The sequence below is a fragment of the Sordaria macrospora genome, chromosome 3, assembly GCF_033870435.1.
Source record: "Sordaria macrospora chromosome 3, complete sequence".
NCBI classification, from domain to species: domain Eukaryota; kingdom Fungi; phylum Ascomycota; class Sordariomycetes; order Sordariales; family Sordariaceae; genus Sordaria; species Sordaria macrospora.
In genome coordinates, this window is record NC_089373.1 from 5666777 (window position 1) to 5688736 (window position 21960).

The 21960-nt window shown below is 53.6% G+C and overlaps 7 protein-coding genes across 7 annotated transcripts; 4 read left to right on the top strand and 3 right to left on the bottom strand.

Moving 5' to 3' along the window:
* Positions 1–834: 834 nt before the first annotated feature.
* Positions 835–2580, top strand: SMAC4_07268 (uncharacterized protein). The gene is made up of 2 exons (XM_003347845.2): positions 835–1357; positions 1442–2580. Exons 1-2 carry the CDS (start codon positions 1112–1114, stop codon positions 2441–2443), a joined length of 1248 nt encoding a protein of 415 aa, XP_003347893.1. The 5' UTR covers positions 835–1111; the 3' UTR covers positions 2444–2580.
* Positions 2581–2728: 148 nt separating this feature from the next.
* SMAC4_07267 (uncharacterized protein) lies at positions 2729–3965 on the bottom strand (the record flags this gene model as incomplete). The annotated part of the gene is made up of 2 exons (XM_003347844.1): positions 2729–3330; positions 3518–3965. 2 exons carry the CDS (start codon positions 3963–3965, stop codon positions 2729–2731), a joined length of 1050 nt encoding a protein of 349 aa, XP_003347892.1.
* Positions 3966–4812: 847 nt separating this feature from the next.
* Positions 4813–7945, bottom strand: SMAC4_07266 (uncharacterized protein; the record flags this gene model as incomplete). The annotated part of the gene is made up of 2 exons (XM_003347843.2): positions 6731–7945; positions 4813–6663 (listed from the first exon to the last, which is right to left on the bottom strand). Exons 1-2 carry the CDS (start codon positions 7877–7879, stop codon positions 4813–4815), a joined length of 3000 nt encoding a protein of 999 aa, XP_003347891.1. The 5' UTR covers positions 7880–7945.
* A 954-nt stretch (positions 7946–8899) lies between these two features.
* Positions 8900–11399, top strand: SMAC4_07265 (uncharacterized protein). The gene is made up of 4 exons (XM_003347842.2): positions 8900–9476; positions 9579–9993; positions 10058–10863; positions 10930–11399. The coding sequence occupies exons 1-4, from the start codon at positions 9357–9359 to the stop codon at positions 10969–10971; spliced, it is 1383 nt and encodes a 460-aa protein (XP_003347890.1). The 5' UTR covers positions 8900–9356; the 3' UTR covers positions 10972–11399.
* A 99-nt stretch (positions 11400–11498) lies between these two features.
* On the top strand, positions 11499–12414 carry SMAC4_12786 (uncharacterized protein). Its single transcript, XM_024655893.2, has 3 exons — positions 11499–11708; positions 11774–11951; positions 12046–12414. Exons 1-3 carry the CDS (start codon positions 11706–11708, stop codon positions 12096–12098), a joined length of 234 nt encoding a protein of 77 aa, XP_024511711.1. The 5' UTR covers positions 11499–11705; the 3' UTR covers positions 12099–12414.
* Positions 12415–12791: 377 nt separating this feature from the next.
* On the top strand, positions 12792–15697 carry SMAC4_07264 (uncharacterized protein). The gene is made up of 2 exons (XM_003347841.2): positions 12792–14858; positions 14917–15697. Exons 1-2 carry the CDS (start codon positions 13140–13142, stop codon positions 15628–15630), a joined length of 2433 nt encoding a protein of 810 aa, XP_003347889.1. The 5' UTR covers positions 12792–13139; the 3' UTR covers positions 15631–15697.
* A 1389-nt stretch (positions 15698–17086) lies between these two features.
* Positions 17087–21444, bottom strand: SMAC4_09755 (uncharacterized protein). The gene is made up of 6 exons (XM_066091007.1): positions 20412–21444; positions 19978–20349; positions 19409–19903; positions 18369–19344; positions 18106–18294; positions 17087–18055 (listed from the first exon to the last, which is right to left on the bottom strand). Exons 1-6 carry the CDS (start codon positions 20844–20846, stop codon positions 17499–17501), a joined length of 3024 nt encoding a protein of 1007 aa, XP_065946673.1. The 5' UTR covers positions 20847–21444; the 3' UTR covers positions 17087–17498.
* Between the last annotated feature and the right edge of the window lie 516 nt (positions 21445–21960).

Consider the following 21960-nt stretch of genomic DNA (forward strand, 5'->3'; position numbering starts at 1 on the left):
CAAATGAATGGATCATCAGATTGTCCATCAGGGTCCACGTTGTCGATAACAGAGGTAGCAAACCATCCATGTCCTTGAAATTCCCCTGCACTGGCGCCAATCCACAGAGGGGAAAGTCCTTGGAAGAAATGTGACAAATGGGCTGGACTGTTTGGGGCAATGGTATCCGATGAACGATGGTCAGCCTCAGACTTGCCCGCCAGCCACAGGTGAGCCACTTGATGCCTCTGGCACAGGGCACTCATATTGTTGTAACCTGTATGATAGGTGTTCATGTGCCTGTAGCCGCGGCAGACAAGAGTTTGGTTATCGCATTGTCAGAGGATGCAGGTAGGTCGCCATGGCAGAAAGGATACGAAAAATCCCACATGGCTTCTTGCTGAAAGATATCATATATCTTCTTCCCTACCTTTGAAGTCTTGTGTCGCCATTGTCCGGCTAATATGGATGTCAGCACATTGAGCACGGTGTTAATAGAGAAAAGAGATGAACTGCCGAGGGGTGGGGTTACACGTTTGCCCGCCAGCCGTTGACTTTTTAGTGGGCCGAGGTGTCCTCGGTTCAGTGGTGTTTGTCAGCTGTTAAGGACTGATGCCACAAAGTCTGGGCAATCCCCGTCTCGCCCACTTTCCGTTGGCTTCCCCGCAGCGCTTTGCCCCGGACAATTTGATGCTCCAGCGGAAGAGACCCACTACAGGATCTCGTTACCCCAATGTCTCTAACAGCCAGTAACAGCGCCCCCCAGAAAGCCTGGGCATTCCCTCTGACCAACGAAACAAAGTCCAAACACCGAACCGACATCGAGACGGAGCCACCACCCTCTCACACTTGTGCCTCGGCAAACACAACCCCACCCTTCCAATCCCAAGCGTTTCTTGGGCCGTGTCAATCAACAAGATGCCGCCACCACTCCCGCCAGCCGATGGCCGATCTTCCCTTTTAACCACGACAACATCCAGCCGACTGTCGCTGAACATCTTTCCGTCTCTGTCTCTGTCGTTGTCGCTGTCGCTGTCGCTATCGCTGTCGATTCCTGTCCACCTCTTCGCCGGATAACCTCTCGTCGCCCTATCAACCAATCAACCCAAACATCACCACCAAAACAAACACAATGGCCGCCGAACGTCTCAGCTCCATCCTCAAGCACCTGACCCCAGGTAACGCTCTGAGCCAGATCACCTCCAAGAACCCCGACGACATTGTCATCACCCTCGCCATCCGCACTCCCCTCGCCAAGGCCAAGAAGGGTGGCTTCAAGGACACCACGCTCGAGTATCTCGCCTATGCCACCCTCAAGGAGGTCAGGGAGCGCTCCAAGATTGATCCCGCGCTCGTCGAGGATATTGCCATGGGTAATGTACGCAACATTGTCTGTCCTGCTGCTTTTTAGTGAATGTGATGAAGAGAATAAGCTCAGATGCTAATGGCTTCTCTTCACCAGGTCTCCGATGGCAAGGCCTCCTACAAGCTCCGCGCCGCTGCCCTCGCTGCCGGCTTCCCCAACACCTCCGGCGCCTACTCGCTCAACCGCTTCTGCTCCTCTGGCCTCAAGGCCGTCGAGGACATTGCCAACTCCATCTCGGCCGGCTCCATCGAGGTCGGTATCGCCATGGGCGCCGAGTCCATGAGCATCGGCGGCGACGCCCTCGAGAAGCCCTTCGACGAGGCCGTCACTTCCCAGTCCCAGGAGTCCGCCGACTGCATGCAGCCCATGGGCTGGACCTCCGAGAACGTGTCGCGCGACTTCGGTATCACCCGTGAGGAGATGGACAAGTACGCCGCCGAGTCGTTCCAGCGTGCCGAGCGCGCCCAGAAGGCCGGCCTCTTCGACGACGAGATCGTCCCCATCAAGACCCGCGTCAAGGACATCAACGGCGAGTGGAAGGAGGTCACCGTCACCAAAGACGAGGGTATCCGCCCCGGCACCACCCCCGAGTCTCTCGCCAAGATCCGCGTCGCTTTCCCCCAGTGGGGTCCCACCACCACCGGCGGTAACGCCTCCCAGGTTACCGATGGCGCCGCCGCCATCCTGCTCATGAAGCGCTCTACCGCCGTCAAGCTCGGCCAGCCCATCCTCGCCAAGTACGTCGGTGCCACCGTTGCTGGTCTTGCTCCTCGCATCATGGGTATCGGCCCCTCCGTCGCCATCCCCAAGCTTCTCGGCAAGTACGGTCTTACCCTCAACGATATCGATGTCGTCGAGATCAACGAGGCTTTCGCTTCCATGGCTGTCTACTGCCGTGACAAGCTCAACCTCGACTGGAGCAAGATGAACCCCCGCGGCGGTGCTATTGCTCTTGGCCATCCCCTCGGTGCCACTGGCGCTAGACAGATTGTCACTGGTTTGGCCGAGTGCAGGAAATCCGGCAAGAAGATTCTCTTGACGAGCATGTGCATCGGTACCGGTATGGGCATGGCTGGTCTTTTCGTCAACGAGCAGTAAACAAACAAAAGCAAAGGGGCTGGATGGATGGGATTTGGACAGTTGTTGAAAGCGATACCACACACAGTTTTTTTTGTATACATTGGCGGCGCTTGATCTTGTACAAAAAATAATGATGATGACATGAACCACTCACTTATGCATCCCTCTTCTGCCGTGATGTTTGTCAAAAAAGAATTACTACTATCGCTGTTCACTCCGCTACTACTTCCTGTCCCGACTAACATGCTTAAACAAACCGCTACTACATGTAAGTGTAACCACTCCCCTTCTAAGGCCCCAACCCTAAAGCATCACCCACTCGTCCTCCTTCACCTCATCAACCGGCACCTCCCACCCCTCCCACTCAGCCGGGTACATAGGAACCAGCCACTTTTTGGTCTTCTCCCAATGCCTCTGCACCCTCCCCGCCTCCTTCAGCCCCATTCCCAGCGCCGACATGGTGTGCGGCCCATCATCACGAGAGGAGTAGATACTAAGCCACTGCTCCTCCTGCTCCGACGGACTGATATACCCCCACTTTCTCATCTCGTCAAACGCCCCGTGATACCACAGACCGGCACCCAGATCTCGAAACTCCAGTTGGAAGACACGCCACAAGGTAGCCAACGCGCCCTCCAAGTCCTTCCAGTTTTTCTGCTCGTCGTCATTTGCAAATATCCCCATGTGAGTAATCCCCCTTCCGTAGGACTTGCTGGCGCGCCACGCAGAGTACATGCTTGAAGTCATTGGCACGCATTGGCATAACTTTGGCGCCGCCGGTGCCGGTGCCGTTGCCGACGAGGATGATGATGATGGTGCTGGTGTAGTAGAAGATGTAATGGATCGAATGTGAGACTGCACACACTCATACGCCTGCCACACTCCTGCATGGTGGTCATGACGGTCTTTGACGCATGACCGGATTGTCCACAGTTGCAGGCAAAGCATCCCAAAGTACTTGGCCAGGAACTCTAGATTCTGTCTCTGCCAGCAGAAGTGGTTCTTTGGATTCGGATTCGGATTCGGATGATGCTGCTGTTTGCCGGTGGCGGCCCTTTGTGGTGGTGCCGGCGGTGGTGGTGCGCCCCCAACACAAGCAGGAAACGGGCGTTTGGCCATTGATCCAAAACGCTTGCAGACTGTACCCCAGACAAAAGGCCAGCTTCTTGGAAAACAGGTCGTTGTCGGGCCTGAGTTGTGCATGGTTTGGATTGTTGCGCTGCAAATTTTGAAAGTAGCAGAGATGTCGGCCGAGATAGTTGGGAGCGAGGCTGGAAGGGCAAAGCAAGGGGAAGAAGGTCCGAGTCCAGAGCGGGTTATAGATCAGAGGGTGGTCTTGTTGGATCAGAGCCATGAGGTGCAAGGGGTGAGTCGGCATTCGACGGTTGGGGGCGTGCTCGTTGGACAGCCGCTGAAGCTCTTTGACCTCTGCTACGATAAGAGAGGTGCGAATGCGCATATGTCCGTACTGAGTGTACCAGGCGCAGAGGACTGTGTCGTCAAAAGACACGAAGCCAGCGGACGGAGAAGAACTATCCATGATGTTTAATGGAGTGTGGTGTAAATTGTGTTGTTGGAAATAGTTGGGTGTCGTTTGCTCGGATGGAAACTTCATGACAGACTTTAATGGTAAGGTAATGTTGATTTTTGCTGGAAATGGAAATGTCCGGGTTTGGCGGATTGTGTTAATGACCATAGGAAGCTGCTGACGGGAAGCTGTTCTGTTACAGAGGCAAGAGCAACTGAGTGTCTGGAGCGCTCCCACAAGTTTCAACACGAAGTACGAACGTAAAGGTAAGAGCGTCGGTGGGATCAAAAGGAGCACTCGATCACTGAAATGAAAGTTCAGTTGGCAATGACAGAAAACCTAGGTAGGTTTGTGCCCCCCAGAGGCGAGAGCACGTCAAGAGATCCTTCCCGCAGATGTGATTGAAGTCAAGTACGATGGGGAAGCTTGAAATATCTTCCTTGGAAGTACTTGCTTAGAGGTAAATAAGAGGTACATTGTTACTTGCTACCTAGGTGCCTCGCCTGCGATTTCCTTCGCGAAGCAATATTTGCTCCGCGTATCGGACATTTCTCCTACCTTAGCTTCTTGATTGCATGACCATAGGCCAAGGTCAAGATATGGCTCGGTCTCTCGATGTTAGCTTGGGCCCTGTTCACACATTGTTCGTGTCAAATGTAGAATTCACCCGAGAAAGAGGGTAACTAAAGCGTTTATCTCCAGCCTGATGTCAATTCAGGTTACGTCTCACATATCTGTAGCGTGGGTAGACTCCAAAAGATCTATGTATGGGTATCATAAAGCCAAAAAAAACAGTTACCTCCAGTCCTTCTCTTTCTCCTAACTCCAAGCCTGCATCCACTGATTGTAACCAACTACCTCATATCCCATCAACCTCATGTTGGCCCTCCACAAAAACCCCCTTAACACTCCCACCCTCCCCCCTCTCTACCGCCAACTCCAACAACTCATGCGCCAGTTCGACAGTCTCCTCATCGATATTTTGCTCAAATATTAGATCTTCTTCGGCAAAGTTGAGCCTGCCGAGAGACACCAAGTAGCGATGGGGAAGGGCGGTGGTCATGTTGCTAACCCTCGAGGCGTGGGGATTGCTTGGGACGTTTGAGGTGAGGTTGTTATTGTTCTTGTTGAGGTTATGCCGGGGATGGTGGGAATTATCGAAGGACGCGTTGGCGCGGCTGTGTAGGGCGTGGAGAGCTGTGGGTCGGATGGGAACACCTGCACCTGCGCGGGGGCCGTTGTGGTTGCGGCCGCGGCCGGGTCCCGGGCGTGTAGATGTCGGTGGACCGCCGCCCGCGGGTGGTGGTGTCAGTGTTGTCGTTGGTCTTGGTGTTGCGAGCCTGCGGGCGATAGGGTTGACGATGCCAGAAGTTCTAGGATGCGTGACTAGTGCGTGTACCAGCTTCGTTGACCTAGAAATTAGTTGTGACAATAACTGCGGTGTCGACATTCCGCTGTCATCATAACCGTGCCCCTTGTTCTTCCGATTGTTGGCCTGCCCCTGAGCCTGAGCTAAAGACAAGAACGATCCCCCTTTCTTGATGTTATCATCAGCGCCAGTGATGGAGAGTTTCCCGAAGGACTCGGACGGAATGTTGGAATCGTAGAGACCGTCGATCGCCCAACACAAGGCAGATACAATTTTCGGAATTGCCACGTCGCTTTTAGCGAGTTGCAATAAGCCGAATGAGCTGGAAGCGAAGGACATGAGCGTCTCCATGGCTGCAAGTTTGATGGATACCTCGCGCGCGGATCCAGAGGAAGCCCATCGCGGTGGAGTATCGACCAAGTAGGAGGAGACGCAGTCGATGATGACTTGGGCTGTTGATGCAGAGTCTGACTTGGGGTTGTCGACAATGTTATTGTTGCGGATGTGAGGCAGTGGGGGTGGAAGCATTTGACCGGCACGATTCCCGCCCCGATGACTACCGCTGCCGCTGCCCGGAGATTGGACCTGTGGCCGACTTCGAACCGCCAACGTCGTATTGCTGTCAACGCTAGAGTCAGACTTGGGCAACGGTCCAACACTTGCTGGCATGACACTTGTCCTCAAAAGACGCAACATGCCCCTCCAATCTTGTTCCGGCTGCTTTGCGCTTAGCATCAGAACAACAAACTCCAAGTCCATGGTCTTCCAGAACTGCGCCTGAGGTGATGGCATGCTGTGTTGATCAACACTCGGTGGCTTTAAACAGCCCACCGCGCATAGATACAGCAACTTGAGACACTGGGTAACATCAATGTCTGCTGCCAGCTTCCTCATGGCCGGGTTGGCATGTTGCTCCAAGTCCTCCACAGTCCCACCTCGTTCGTTTACCATCTTCAAACTTAGCCTCGGCAACGCCACAAGCTGGCAGGTGGTCACAACCACAGGAACCAAACTGCTGGTGATCCGCGGCGCAACGTCCACAGCGTTCAGCTGCAGGATAAAGTGTAACAGGGCGGCGAGGTAGTAGATGGGCAAATGATAGCGCTCGGATAGGCATTGTTGCCACAAGTCGAGAAGGAGCTCGGAGAAGTCGACGAGGAGACGGAAGGGGTCATTGTCGGAGCTGTTGATGAGGTTGGAGACGCCCAGTTGGGGAAGACGTCGGAAGATGATGGAGGCGAAGGAAGCGGACGGTTTTGATGGGAAGCAGAATCGCGCAAAAGCTTCGAAGGTCAGGGGAAGGGACGGGAGGGGAGAATGGTCAAGGACTAGTTTGAGGAACTGTTGCATGGAGTGTCAGTGGTGTCGCTTCAACAAACCAGCGAGTAAGTGGGAAATGTTGACTTACATCATAGGGCAAACTCGGCCCACCGGATCTTGTACTGCTAGATCTCAAAGCAAACAAGCCAGCGCCCGTTTCGAAAGAACCATCATCGGTCTCCATCTCCAGCGCAAAAGACGGACTATCCACCGCAGGCCTCTTTCTCTTTCCTTTTGTTGGTGTACCGCCGTTCTTCTGCTCCCTCCTCCCTGCCCTATCTCTACTAGGACTTCCCACCCCTAGCACCTCCACATCACTGAACCCATCCAGCATGTGCATGAACTTTGTTTTGTTCCTGCCACCAGGCGTCATTGCGCCTCCATCCTTGCCAACCGCCTTCTTGGTCCTTGGTCTCCCCCGCTCTTGTAGGTCTGCGTTGGCAAACTTCAGCTCGTTACTAACGACCTGCTGCACCTTGTGGGCCTCCTGGAGCTTTCTCTCCATCTTTGCCTTCTCCTCGGCCATCCTTGCCTTCTCTTCGGCCATCTTCTGCCTGAGCTGCGGTACGTCGCGGTCATATTTGGAGCGTATGAGATTGGCTTCGCCTTTGGCGGTTGTCAATTGGGTGCGCAAGTTGGAGAGCTCGGCTTCGAGGGCGCGGATTTGTTCCTCCTTTTCCTTTTCTGCGTCCAGACTGGCGCCACGGAGGCCTTGGGTGGTTGGTGGCTGTTGGCCGACATAGGGCCGGGTGATTGGAGCCGGTCGCGGCTGTGGTGGTTGTTGTGGACGGACGAATTGGGACGGGGGGAGGGCGCGCCCACCAGGGGCTCCCAATGGTCCTCGTGGATGTTGAGACGGGGTGAACTGGGGATTCGGGGGTCGGAAAGCCGGTTGCTGGCCATATCGCTGCTGGTTGGCCTGCTGTTGCTGTTGTTGTTGTTTTTGATGGTTCAACCTTTGTTGGCCAGCGATGCTGGGCACGGCGCGAAGGGGCTGAGCGGCTTGATCTATGACTTCGCCGTCGTCATCATCGTCGTCAGATATGTAATGCGGTTGCTCGGCGGTGCCTGCCGGTAGTTGGAATGCCGACTGTGGTGGTGGCCGTTGAGGTTCATGTTGGGTCGACTGGGCCTGTTTCTGGGTGAAGAGGATGGCGTGGGTTTCGAGCTGGTTGATGGTCTCGCCGTCAAGAATATCATCGAGGTCTTCGTCGGAATAATTGTCTAGGTCCATCATGGTGGGCGATCATGTGCCTGGCGATCATGGCCATCAGCCCCCGTTGGGCAATGTCGCGGACTAGAATCGAGAAGGAAGGAAAATTGGACATGGGGAAGGGTCCAATGTTGTCATTCGGTCTGTTTGGGAATGGTGCCATGGCAACCGGCAGGCAACGGGCAGGCGTTCCACGTTGTGAGAGAGTGAAAAAAAGGGACAAATCCAGGGTTAGGGGTAGGCGTAATACACGAAGATCTCGTCTTCCGCCGTTCAGTTCCGCGTATTGCTGTCAACACAAAGCCACCGAGACCGTGATAAACAAGATCCCCAACAGAAATAGACAAAAAAAAAAGCTGCAGTTCCATTGGGACCAGGGTTCATAAAAAATATTGAGAAAAATGGTCGAATGGAAGTCTTGATGGTCCAAGGATGTCGCGGTTTCGCTGGCCTTTGACAGGTACGTACCCTTTCAACATCCTGCCTTGCGGGGTAGCGGGTTCTTTGAGTAGAATGATTGGACGATGGCTGTCTGCGAGACCGAAGTGTCAAGTTGCCTGCTTCCATCGCATGTGATTTTGATGGCTCTCAGAATGGAAGAGTCAAGCCACAGAGGGCATTCAGCCTGTCACGGGTAAGAGTTCTTTTAGGTGGACGGGCAGTCGGACATAAGGAGCTTCAAGAACAATATGAATACTCCCAATGAGGTGACATCAATGAGTATAATATTGGAAGAAATCCATGTCATGACTTTTCGAACTACCTCACTGGTCATCTGGATGTTGCAAGACGGCGACATGAACTGAGTCCAGTCTGACAAGGCTCAGCCACTAGCCACTTCCTCTCCTCTGTCTGGCCAATAATAATGCACAAATCAGCCGAGCCCAGCCACATTGACGTAGCCCGTCTTCCCCCGGCAGGCATCATTGCTAGCTCTCTCTGCTAGCGGGTGTTAGTGCTGGATGCTTGGGCCATGGCTCCTCCGCGCTTTCTCAGTGGTGGTTCACGGTCCCGTCGTCCCGTCCCAACAATCGTAATCAGCTGCCCGGCTCCAAGCAAATTTGGGGACCAAAAAAAGTTGGAACCGACGATCAGGGAAGACCGCATACCTCTAACATTTTGAACATCTGCAAGGCATCATCATCACCAATCTTGCTACAAAGGAACCGATTCTCGGGATACTCTCAGTTAACACGACTCGAGCAGGTCATCAACGCCAAGGTGGACTCTGAAGCAAACCCGCCGACATCCATCAATCATCCACCACAAAAGGGATCCATCCACTATCCAGTCCACTGCTCGGCCCCATCCAAGGACTCCATCGACGTCCTCTCTTTGCTGCTGACACCGTTCGTCCCCCCAAACACCATCTGTCCTCCCGTCTGCCACCACCACCACCTCCACGATTCCTTCGACTCGAGCGCAACCAACCACCTGCGCACAGCATACGCATCGCGACAACTACCACTCGCCTGATCGCATAATACACACGACCGAAGCCATGACAGGCCGGTCTCGTCGCGGGGTCAAATTCCCCCACAATGGCCGTCGCAGTAGCATGAGCGAGGCCAGCGAAGAGAACTCCCCCTCCAAGACCAGGGCTCTTGCGAATATCCAAGAAGTACGTTATGTATGCTATGCTGTGCGGTGCCAATATGGCCATCTCCTTCTCTGCTATGCCATACGCACCTCGTGCAGTCTTGGCTGACATCTTGTCTTCTAGAAACCCAACGGCGCCGGCAACGACCAGCAGCAGCAGCAGCAGCAGCAACAGCAGCAGCAGCTCTCCGACTACGAAAAGAAAAAGGCCAACTTCATCGAGCGCACCCTATGGACCTTGATCATGATTGGCGGCTTCTTCGCCGCCCTCTTCATGGGCCACATCTACATCGTCGTCATCATCACCGCCGTCCAGATCATCTCGTTCAAGGAAGTCATCGCCATCTCTAGCGGAGCTAGTCGCGCCCGGGACATCCAGTCCACCAAGAGCTTGAACTGGTACTGGTTGGCGATAGCCATGTACTTCCTCCACGGCGAAAGCGTCATCTACTACTTCAAGCACATTGTCATGGTCGATAGGGTCCTCCTTCCGCTGGCTACCCACCATCGCTTCATCTGCTTCACCCTTTATGTTGTTGGTATGTGCAGCTCCTTCTTCTTCCGCCAGAGCAAAGGTCAAGCTAACAAACGAACTCGCTCCAGGCTTCGTCTTCTTCGTCAGCACTCTCAAGGGCGGCCACCTCAAGTTCCAGTTCACCCAGTTCGTCTGGGCGCACATGGCCCTGTTCCTGATTGTCGGCCAGTCGCACTTTATTATGAACAACGTCTTCGACGGCCTAATCTGGTTCTTCCTCCCCGCGGCCCTCGTCATCACCAACGACATCTTCGCCTATATCTGCGGCATCACCTTTGGCCGCACCCAGCTGATCAAGCTGTCTCCCAAGAAGACGGTCGAGGGTTTCCTGGGCGCCTGGGTCATGACCGTTCTCTTCGGCATCTTCCTCACTCATATCCTGATGCGCTCCCGCTTCTTCATCTGCCCCGCCAACGACCTTGGCGCCAACATCTTTACCGGTCTGGACTGCGAGCCCAACCCGGTGTTCATCCCCAAGACCTGGACCACGCCCGAGCTGCTGTTCTTCCCACCCAACACGCACTTCAGCATCACCATGGCGCCCATGCAGATCCACACCTTCTTCTGGGCCACGTTCGCTTCGCTCATTGCGCCGTTCGGTGGCTTCTTTGCTTCGGGTCTCAAGCGCACGTTCAAGATCAAGGACTTTGGCCACTCGATCCCGGGCCATGGAGGTATTACCGATCGCATGGACTGCCAATTCATCATGGGCTTCTTCGCCTACATCTACTACCATACGTTCATTGCGCAGTCCAAGGTCGATTTCGACGAGGTGTTGGAGATTGTTGCGACTCGGTTGACCATCGACGACCATAAGAAGCTGTTGCTGTTCATCGCCAAGTATCTCGTTAACCACAACGCTATCGATCCTTCGGTGAGTGCTTACCTCATTTCGCGTGCTAGTTCAGAATCGATCATTGACTGACACTTTTTTTTCTAGATTGTTAACATTGTGGAAAAGTCCTTGACTGCCGGCCACTAAGACGGCCTTGAGGCGTGTAATAACATTGGGGTAAAAAAAAGCAAGCTGGGCCCTTTGTGGTTCTGGCTGCACTTTTGAGGGAGGGTGGTGTTTTTCAACCAATTTCAACCTGGGACCTGGATGTGTCCCCAGTCTTCTTTCAACAGGTACTTGCGCTTTTGGGAAGGGCGCTGATTGCTTGCTTATTCTCCACCTTTCTTCGGCACACACTTTTGCAACATATCGTTAGCTTGGAGTTGTGGGCTGACTGGTTGGTCTAGCAAGCCACACTGCATCATATTGCATAGCAGAGAGCATATAGCGCGGTTGTCGAGACCACCCAATTCTGTATCAAGCATATGGCTGTTGGTGTTTTGAGGCAGCTTTAGCGAAGATAGATTAGTAGTCAACTTCTTGGTTACCATTTCTCAGTTTTGTTTTCTTGGTTCCCTTGTCTGGATTCGTCCAATGCTGCGTCCGATTCTGCGAGCAGCCAGCCACAAGTCATGGTTGGGATGGAGTGGCCCAATGATGTTGTGAGTGTCCCTCAGCTGTATGCGACATTTATACCATGATGCCCGAAGGTTTGGAATCTGGGTTGAACGACAAACCCCTCCTTTTTTGGTACTGGTATAAGTCCTCGCTGCCTCTCGCCCCTCGAACCGTGGTCTTCCTCTTTGCTTCAGAATTTCGAGCACCATTGTCCTTCTCACCTACTGACCGGTCCAAGCCATCCATCCAGTTCTTCCAATACAATGGTGAGATGCCAAATGGCAAACCCCCAGTTCAAGTCATCTACCTCTACTGACTAACAACTACCTAGGCATCCCAAGACGACCTCTGCACCGCCTTCCAATCAGGTGATCGCGACGGCGATAACACCCTTTCCGTCCGCGAGGCCGTAACGGCTGTTCAGACACTGAGTGGGCGGACGCTAGATGCTGAGCAGCTTCAAAGGGCCTGTAATGATTGTGGGGTGGATACGGGGAGGGAGATGGATTGTAGGCTCCTTTCTTTTTGTTGTGTTCATCTCCAAAACGATGCTTAGATTTTATGGTACTTGATGTTGGAAGAGACGATGCTAATTCATGGCAGTTGATGAGTTTGTCAGAGTTGTGAGGAAGCTGGAAGGGGAGGGGGCGTTATAAAGAAATATGGAGACTGAACGGGGAGCGAAGTCAGGAGGATCTCGGATCAGATGAGAGCAGAGAGGCTTGACGTTCAATGCCAGGTGGCTTTGGTCGACGGAAGTCAAAGTCAAGATGTATTGATTTCGTAGTTTAAAAACATCGAGTTCAACCAAAACCCATTTGAGGCGTCTGCTATCCAATAACAAAGCCATAATATTGAGAAAGCCGTTGTCTGGAGCCAGAGTACGTAGGAATCAGATGGAAACCTGAAGTCTCCTTCCGTCCGCAGTCCCCCCACTCCCGTCGGCGGGCCCGGGCACCGCAGCCTTGTGGGGCCGATGTCGATTGACACCCCGGGGGTCCCTGACAATTGCCCGGATATTATACGATGTCAGTGTCAGTTGTCAAGTCACCACTCAGCCGTGTCTTCCACGCAGATAGGTACGACGTTTAGATCGTAGATCAAGACAACTTGGTGACGCATTCTACCATATAGTATCACGGACTCTGATTTCTTAGCACTCCTTGAAACGGTCAAACTTTACCTGTCAAAAACAGGCCCCGGAGTTGGTCAGGTGGTCCAGACCCTTAGATCGTCCAAGTTACAGGGGGGTCTTGGAGGGGCCTGTGACGTCCCCCGCACCAATGGCCACCCGCATCGCACCGCATCGCACCGCAGCCAAGCCATCCCCAAACAAACAATTTGTAACTTTTAGGTAAAGCCACCATCTCCAACTTGGAAAAGAATTCCGCTGTCTCCGGGCTAACCTTGTTGGGATCAGGCTTTGAGCACGTCAGCTGTGTTGGGCTTGTATATTTATTGGCAAACCGAAGGTTCACCGAGATCTCCCTTCATCGCCCCAAACAACATCTAGACACGACTCGAGACGACATCGGACAATCGAATAGCAACGACACACATCAGACCGACCGACCGATGTGTTCACCATAGCGACCGAGTTCTACAAGCTGCTAAAGCTTAAACATCACGACGACAGCACACGCGTGCTCTGATTCGATTCGATTCGATTCGATCCGATCCGATACAGGGCCGCGACCATGCCCTCCCGATCTTCCTCCTCGCGCCTCGACGCCGGGCCGTTAAACTCGAATCCGCCTAATGTTCCACCACCAGCGGGAGCCGCCCACGAACATGCCCCAGCCCAACCCAGCGGTCTCCGACAGAGCTACACTGTCTCGTCATCGTACAGCTCGATCTCGGACTTTGAGCGCGGCGGCGGTGGCGATGAGGACAACGGCGCTGGGCCAAGTGGTGGTGGTGACAGGACAGTCCGCTTCGGCGCTGCTCCGAACGAGAGAACCGGCCTTCTCTCCCGTGAGCACGGCCACGGCACCTTTACCGCAGCCCGGGGAACCATGAGCCCCAGCAACGCCAGTGACGCCGACTCGCTTCCCGGCTTCGCCTTTGACACACCAACCGACACCGACCTCGACTTCTCCGCCTACGACTCCGAGCCAGCCTCGCCAGCCAACGGTGAAGGGCCAGCATCAGGAAAACCCAAGAAGCGAAAGAGCTGGAAACGCCACCTCTCGTCCCGCATCACCACCCAGAAGATAAACACGTCGAGAGATCTTGCCCGCCGTCATGGTGTTAAGGACACCCCCGGCATGTACCTCTCTTACTACCTGCCCGTTTTGGTCTGGGCTCGGGAGTACAGCTGGTCTTACTTCAAAGGCGACTTCATTGCCGCTCTGACAGTAGCAGGCATGTACGTCCCCATGGCGCTCTCTCTCGCCGATAATCTCGCCCACGTCCCGGCCATCAACGGCCTATACTCCTTCGTCTGGAACCCGCTCGTCTACGCGTTGTTGGGGTCCTGCCCGGCTATGATTGTCGGTCCCGAAGCAGCTGGTAGTCTGTTGGTGGGCACAGCGGTGAAAGCTAGTGTCGATCTGGGAAGGGGAGGGGACGAAGACGGCGTGCTCCATGCCAAGATCTGTGGAATTGTTGCTGGTATGGCTGGCGCCATGGTCTTCGCGGCTGGAGTGGCGAGGCTGGGCTTTTTGGATAGTGTTTTGTCCAGGCCGTTTTTGCGGGGATTCATCTCCGCCATCGGTGTCGTCATTGCCGTTGATCAGCTCATTCCGGAACTTGGACTGAATCATGTCGTTGCGAAGCACCCCGGTGTCGGCCACGGGAGCTCGGTAGAGAAGCTGAGGTTCATCTTTGGAAACTTGGACAAGGTGCACACGCTGACGGCGATTGTGGCCGGCACGAGCTTCCTGGTTATCATGGTTTGCAGGGAGATCAAGAGAAGGATGCAACCAAGGTACCCGGGCGTTGCGTACGTGCCAGATCGATTCTTGGTTGTGGTGTTGGCGTCGTTTTTGGCTTACTGGTTCGAGTGGGATAAGAAGGGCGTTGCGGTGTTGGGGACCGTGGAGGCGGCAAGCCACCAAACGTTCAAGTTCCGGTGGCCGTTCCAGCCTAGCAATATGCAGCTCATGAGGGACTCGATGGGCACGTCGTTCCTGATTGCCCTGCTGGGTTTCTTTGAGAGTTCGGTCGCGGCCAAGAGTATCTCGAGCAGCGAGCCGTTTGCTGGCGTTCAGCTGAGCGCGAACAGGGAACTGGTGGCTTTGGGCGCGGCGAACTTTGTGGGAGCGTGCTTCATGAGCTTACCTGCCTTTGGAGGGTACGGGAGAAGCAAGGTCAACAAGGCTACTGGTGGAAAGACGCCTATGAGCTCCATTATCCTCAGTCTCTTGACTTTGTTCACCATCTTGTTCCTCCTTCCCTATCTCTACTATCTTCCTGTAAGTCTTCTTTCAGGCTGCCCCTCGCTTCACTTGACTTCTTACTCATATATGACAGAAACCCGTCCTCTCGTCCCTCATCAGCGTCGTAGCCTGGTCCCTTATCGAAGAATGCCCTCACGACATTACATTCTTCCTACGCCTGCGCGCCTGGCCCGAACTGGCACTAATGTCCATCATTCTCCTCTCCACCATCTTCTTTTCCTTGACCCTCGGCATGGCCATCGGCGTCGGTCTCTCCCTCCTACAAGTCATCCGCAACGCTACCCGGCCACGCATCCAGATCTTGGGTCGCATCCCGGGCACCAACCGGTTCGAAAACGCAGAATTCTTCTCTGACTCGCCAGACCGCTTGGAGTTCATCGATGGCTGTCTGATCGTAAAGATCCCCGAACCATTGACGTTTGCCAACACCGGCGAACTCAAGTCCCGACTGAGAAGACTGGAACGCTACGGAACCAACGAGGCCCACCCCGCTTTGCCGAGACTGAGGCAGGAAGACAGTAATAAGAACATTATCTTTGATGTCCATGGTGTGACAAGCATGGATGGGAGCGGCACGCAGGTGCTGGAGGAGATTGTCAGGGGCTATAGAGAACGAGGCGTAAGGGTGTTCTTTAGTCGGGTTCCCGGAGGCAGGGATAGTAAGGACAGTGAGGTGTGGAAGATGATGGAAAGGAGCGGGATTGTGGAGTTGGTCGGAGGAGAGGGGCATTTTGTTAGTGATGTGGGGGATGCGTTGAAGATGACCGAGGTGGAAGGGGAGGAGTGATCTAGGTGTATGATGTGCGATTTTTTTGGGGGGTTTTTTTTTCTTGGGTACAGTATGATGAAAAGCCTTTGTTTCTCTAGACATGTACTAGCGGAATTTGATTTCCTAGTTTCCTCTTCGAAGGCGCTGTTTCCAGCGTGTGTTAAGGTAGGTTGTTTGCACACGATGTTTACTAACGATGTTTGTCCATGGCGGTTGCCCGGCGAGCTGGGCCGCTGCGGACTGTGGTAGTGTACCAGTATCCGAATCGCGAGTTATGTCGGTATCGTGCCACCCACCAGCTGTAAGTACGTCATCGCTCTCCCCTCTTCAGCAAACAACGAGTCCTCGGGTCTTGACAATCCACGACAAAACCCAACTCCAAACGTCCAACAACCACCACCACTCTACCGTAGAGCCTAGCACAAGTCTCAATCATGCGGCAATCCAATCACTGAATTTGACGATTCGCATATACCCCGACCGCCACCAGATGTATTCGCTACTACAAGACGCGCGCGAGCTATCGTGGCCATCGCTACCTCGACCTCATGGTTGCTTCTTTTCGCATGTCTTCTCATCGGTAACACAGCTGTAGGTAAAGAAGAGAGACAGAGCCATATGCTGTGAAACCTCAATTGGTTCACTCTGCTAACATCATGTACAATACAGGCAAATGACAGTCCATCTCGTGTTCTTGATTCCTCCGATCAACCCTTTCTCCACGATCCTCTCTCGAACAAAGGAACCCCCGCGATACCCGTCCACCTAAGAGTTACCCGCATGCCCGAATTGAGATATCATCGATACTGCTGATACCCGCCACCGTCGTACCCTCCATAACCCGCACCGGGACCCGCAGGTGGGGGCCCACCGTGTCCGAGATATGAACCCTGCCGAACAATACCAGGTGGAGGAGTGTCTCGTCCGCGGGGTGGCAATGACTGTGCTGGAGGCTGCTGTTTCCTCCAGCTGGGGACTGAGGCTTCATCTGTGACCGGAGGCGGTCCCTCCTGTGGCTGCTTCCTCCAGCTCGGAACTGTAGGTTCGGATGACACTGTCGGAAAGGGATAGTCCGAACCTGGAGGCGGGCGGCCATACTGCTGAGTATAGTTGGGAGCCATCACTGGGCCGTCGTGGTTCTGGATATAGTCATGACCTTGCCACTGCTGTGGTGCTTGATGTTGCGGCGGGCGGGAGTCTGGTTGGTAACCGAAATCCGGAGCTGAATTGTGAGTGTGGCCCATGGGACCATGTGAGTTGTACCCAACCCCGTTTGCTTGGGAGTACTGATGGCCAAACGCTGATTGCTTCTCAAGCCCAGAGACTGGAGCCTTCATGTGCCCTCGACTTTTGGCATCCGCTGCTAGTTCTCCATCGTCCTTTCCATGAGTCTCGGCCAAGTACTTGTCGAAGCTCAAAGTGGTCTGCGCTACTGTGACAAGGGCAGTATTCTGGGCTTGGAACAGTAGTTCAATTCAGCTGATAAACTACTTTGGTCTCGAAGGCCTTGTTGAATCCTTTCAAGCCTTTCCATCCAGGCTGGGGTTCCCGACCTTCTTATGCCAAAGCCTTCCTTCCTTCTGCTGGCCTGATCTGGGTCATGAGGCCATAAGGCATCTATCTAGCGGTGTGCACCGCTGTGCTTACATATGATCCTTCCCGAGTATCTTCCTCCAATATCCTTCCTTCCTATGACGCCGGCGTCGTCACGGGTACCGCCCTATCGCCGCCGGAGTGTCCTGGTTGGTTAGGGATCGTTCTTGTGATAGCAGGGTTTCCCTTCTTGGCCTGGCTAGCACAGCCCGATATGAGGGGCAGTGCAGCCGGCGTACGTATTGTTGGCTGGAATACGCCAGGGATTATTGAGGGGATTCGGGTAGGTTGTGCTATCGGTCGAATAGACTCTCCGACCGAGTTGGCCTGGTTGCCTGAAGCATTTTGAAGGGTTCGAGAGGCTCAGCCGTGCGGCTCTGCGAGCCTCGTGCTGCTGGGTTAGGGTCGAGGTCGAATGTCCGTGTGACAGCTACCGCTTCAAACTGTGCCCCGTCGAGTATACCATGTCTCTTGTTGGGGATCGCCATCTCACGTATCGCTCCCTCCGACATATCGTAATGAGCAAGCGATGAACCGATGAGAAAGGCGTTGCGAATCTGCCGGCCGTTCCAGCGTCCCACATACTCCTTGTTGGTCTCATAATGGTTTCTCGCCCAGCTGAGGATGTCCTCTTCGTCGATCACAAGCCTGCCACGCCCCTCACTCTTCCCCTCAATCTCCTTGATCTTCTCAATGTTGACCCTGAACACAGCCTCGTACTGTTCCTTGCTCAAGGGAGGATACTTCAGGCTTACGTGGGTGCGAGATTTGAATGCCTCGTCAAGAGTCCCGACTCGGTTAGTTGTAAGGAACAAGATGCCGCCGTAGTACTCGAGGATTCGGAGAAAGACTGACAAGCGAGTTAGTGATCTTCCGGAACAAAAGCATCGAAGCACATACCAGACACGAGCGCGTTCCTTTGCAGGTCTGACGGTGACCTCTTGGTGAAAAAGATCTTGGCTTCGTCGAGAAGCAGAATACAATCCCAGCGATTAGCCAAGCGAAATATCCGCGTCAGGCTTTTCTCGACAGTCCCCGGCTCAAACCCCAAGTCACCGCACGTGATAGCAAACAAGGCTTCTTGTACTCCTGCGCCACAGCTTCAGCAGTTGCCGTTTTACCAACACCAGGAACACTGTGGAGCAAGAACACCAGCCCAGTACCTTTGCCTCGCACGAGATCTTGATACACGACTTCTTTTCCTCGGTCACGATGGGCTTTCTTGCGGAAGTGCTCCTGCACCAACGAACGCACCATGCTCTTGTTCCGTGGATCAATACTGAGCTTGTCGAAGATACCATTTTGTAGAGTGATCCTCCCCAGCGAGGTCACACAAGCATTGACGAACTTGCGCTCGAGGAGAGCAAACACCACAAGCCGACGTGGAAGTAACTGCAGGTACCGGCCACTGGGTATGGCATCACTTTCGTGAGCTCCGTTCCGCAACGCTGTCAAGAATGGGTCGTTCTCGAGGTAGTTCTCGAGGTAGTTGTTACGACGAATGTGAGCAATGTTATCTGACCGGTGTAGGACTATGCAGGCATGCATATTGTCCTTCCGAGGCTTGTTCCATCGCTGGGCTGAGATGGATTCGGCATCACAACTGTCGTATCTCCAGCTTGCCTCCTGCACCATCTTCAGGACATGGAACTCGGGTTCCCACCATGGAAAGGATTGGAAAGCCTCGTTGAAGTCAACAATGACCTCGCTCTCAATATGCTCCGGGTATTTGGTGTTGTCGTCCAGAACAGCATCAACCGGACTCCGAGTGAGTGTCCAGCCGCGATGATACAGGTGTTTGATCCTGATGACCTCGGCAAATTTGAGCCCGTTTTCACTCCTCTCCTTAAGAAACCTGGTTTCTTGGTCTAGACTCATGAAGTGAGTAGGATAGACCGGCAAGGTGGTCACGTCACGTTCGCCGGAAAAGCTCCGAATCAAGAACTGATGCGTGACAGGACCGTATGAATCACCGTCAAAATCGAGATAATAACAGCAAATGCGGGTTGTCCTCTCCTCGTCATAGGCGTCTGCGTCCGAGCGCCCCATCCCGTCGTCGTCTCCTGGTTGTTTGACCTCAAGTGAGTCGGGATCAATCGGGGTCTCGGGCGTGATAACCGCATACACAATCCAGCAGGTCTGGTACGATGCTTTGTTGTTGTTATTTTTAACGTCTACTTCCGTCTCCCGTAGGGCATGAGACGTAGGTTTGGTACGATGCTTCCAGGTCAGAAGAGCTGCTGTTTGTCGACACGTTGGCCGAAGATCTTCCCTTCCCGGTCGGTACAGGTGAATAGACTATGTCACCCTCGCGATACAGGTACCACAGATCAGTGAAGGTGACCTTGGAGCTCTGCTCGACTCTGGGCACAGCTCTCTCCAATCGGACTGAAGCCGACATCACCTCCCGCTCCAGAAATTGGATATACTCCCGCATATGCAGCAAAGCTTCCTTGCTATCAAGGTAGTTCTTCGAGGCCTTCGTGTCGGAATTGTCACTGTCCTTGGGTTTGGCATCTCCACCTGCTGCAGCATCTTCCACCACGCCCGGACTGACACCCCATCGACCTTCAAGTTCATCCAACGCCTTCTTCATCTCCGAGTGGTAGTGGATGAGAAGTCTGAACGGTCGGCAGAAAGTCTGAGGTCTCATCGGCAGGCTGAGGTCTGAATCTTCGCCGGCAGCACGATAGAGATGCTTGAGAATGCACAGGGAATGAATCCGCACACGATAGAGTATCTCTGTACTGTTGTCAATCATCTTCTTCTGACCCGCGTCCTCCATGCGATTTTTTGACTGTTTTCCCGATGCTGTTTTTCCTTCTGGATTTGGCTGTGAAGACTGGAGGGCCCCTTGAGGGCATAGATAATGTTGGTCATATCCTCGTTCTCATAGAAGTTCTTGAATTGCTTGAAGGTCACGCATCTGTACTCGGGAACAAGGTCTCCGAGTGTCAGGTTTTCCGACTCCGGGGCGTATATGTCCTTGTCTTCCTCCTCCGTCTTCTTTTCTTCGTTCTCCTTGCCATCCCCATCACCCGACTTCTGGTCTGCCAACTCTTTGACTTCTGCATCATCTTTCTTCACGTCAGTTGAGCCGTCTTTGGCTTCAGGCTTGTCTGTGGTGGCGATGGGCTTCACTTCCTGCCAACAGATCAACATGTCAGTCACTTGATTGTCTGAGTTTGTGAAGGGACAAGACGTACACCATCGATGGTATCTCCTGCTTCCTTTCCCTTTACAGGTGAAAGAAAGTCCACTGAAGTCTCTTTGACCTCTATGGTTGGGCTTTTGGAATCGAGTTGGCGCACTACATCCGGATGCTCCGTTGATACAACTTCCACTGCTGTGGCCATGATGGCTTGGTGCGATTGTCTCGCTTTGGTCGAGATCAAAGGTGTTCGTTGGGCTGCACGTATCGCAACAGATGTAGGGAAGGCAGGCCAGCCTGGGTGGAAACACTTATGGATCGCAATTGTGGTGTTTCTGGGGGATAGGTAAGTCACTACCCGTCTTCCCCTCTTTTCTTCCAAAAGGTTTTCCGCGGACCTTGCAGGGGAACAGTGCAATGTAGCTATGGTCATGACCCTAGTGCTGACAGTCTGATGCCCCAGGGTCACATGCGGAACATCCATTACCATCCCACACAATCTACACGCAACGAGCTAGACCCATGTCGGTTTGGTATCACAAAAACGAGGCAAGCACTGCCACCCTCAATATCACCGAGCATACTGCGGCTGAGACTTCACAGTTGGCGGCAACATATCTTTGGATTATGCCTATCACACGGACATTTATTACCTGGCAGTAACAGCATGCATTTGTCCATCATCCCGGCCTGAAGGATCAAAGTCTGTTCTCAGTCTCACCTCTCGTTGTCGAGGATCATGAGGCCCGTTATCATTTCGGCATATTCATGTTCATTAACTTCACTGCTCACTTTGCACTTCGTGACTCCTTAGGTACCGTTGCATGCATATCAGCTCGCACCCCCTCCCACTCGGTCGCCTAAAGACCCCATGTCATTGATGGAGGGTTGGCCTCAACCCACCATATCACCTTCATGAAACGAGTGTAGCGCAGCCTTACTTCCTACGGCCCCCATTGCCTAAACAAGCGCCGACATTCTGTGAGGTAAGCGCGGCTTGCTTTGGACTCATTTGCACTGGTCGCCTTTTCCCACGGGCGGATGGTGTATACCTTACCTACCCACCACATCAATCCAGGCACAGATACCGGCCCCTCATCAGATTGGAACAAGCTTCCCCGCACAACACCATGTATCTACCCTTCTCCTTACAGTGAAAGATTCTATGTCATTCACATCAGGTTGGATCAACAATTGAAGTTTGAATGTTTCTTAGGTAACTGCGACTAGACTTAGAAAGCTTGCTCTTTCGACGAGCACCGAACAGCGAACGATGGAACCAAGAGATAGCACCGGCTTACCATTGAGCGTCACTTATGTCAAGACGGAAGCCAAAAGACTTCATCCACTGTTCTCCGGGGACGTGAGCTATGACCGCATAAACGATGAGTTTGTGCCTCCTCAAACGCTCAGGTACAGTACCTTATCACTATCAGTATCTCTTATCATCAAGTCGCTAACAAAAGCTTGACCAGGCCTGAGCCCAATCTCGTGAAGGCTGACTTATCTGATCTCCAACAAGCGCTTGAAACCTATCAGAGGGTTCAAGAAGCACGAGGACTGGCCGGAACTTCTCTCGAATTCAAGGATCCCGCTGACTGCAC

Bases quoted from the DNA above. Each gene is read 5' to 3' on its own strand.
- SMAC4_07268 (XM_003347845.2), top strand. From the start codon at position 1,112: ATGGCCGCCGAACGTCTCAGCTCCATCCTCAAGCACCTGACCCCAGGT. The intron at 1,358-1,441 runs GTACGCAACATT...TCTCTTCACCAG, and splicing joins AGGATATTGCCATGGGTAAT to GTCTCCGATGGCAAGGCCTC.
- SMAC4_07265 (XM_003347842.2), top strand. From the start codon at position 9,357: ATGACAGGCCGGTCTCGTCGCGGGGTCAAATTCCCCCACAATGGCCGT. The intron at 9,477-9,578 runs GTACGTTATGTA...CTTGTCTTCTAG, and splicing joins CTCTTGCGAATATCCAAGAA to AAACCCAACGGCGCCGGCAA. The intron at 9,994-10,057 runs GTATGTGCAGCT...AACTCGCTCCAG, and splicing joins CTTCACCCTTTATGTTGTTG to GCTTCGTCTTCTTCGTCAGC.
- SMAC4_12786 (XM_024655893.2), top strand. The intron at 11,952-12,045 runs GTAGGCTCCTTT...AATTCATGGCAG, and splicing joins TACGGGGAGGGAGATGGATT to TTGATGAGTTTGTCAGAGTT.
- SMAC4_07264 (XM_003347841.2), top strand. From the start codon at position 13,140: ATGCCCTCCCGATCTTCCTCCTCGCGCCTCGACGCCGGGCCGTTAAAC. The intron at 14,859-14,916 runs GTAAGTCTTCTT...CATATATGACAG, and splicing joins CCTATCTCTACTATCTTCCT to AAACCCGTCCTCTCGTCCCT.
- SMAC4_09755 (XM_066091007.1), bottom strand. From the start codon at position 20,846: ATGGTAATGGATGTTCCGCATGTGACCCTGGGGCATCAGACTGTCAGC. The intron at 19,345-19,408 runs GTCTCATGCCCT...GCATCGTACCAG, and splicing joins AAGCATCGTACCAAACCTAC to ACCTGCTGGATTGTGTATGC. The intron at 18,056-18,105 runs GTATGTGCTTCG...CTCGCTTGTCAG, and splicing joins AAGGAACGCGCTCGTGTCTG to TCTTTCTCCGAATCCTCGAG.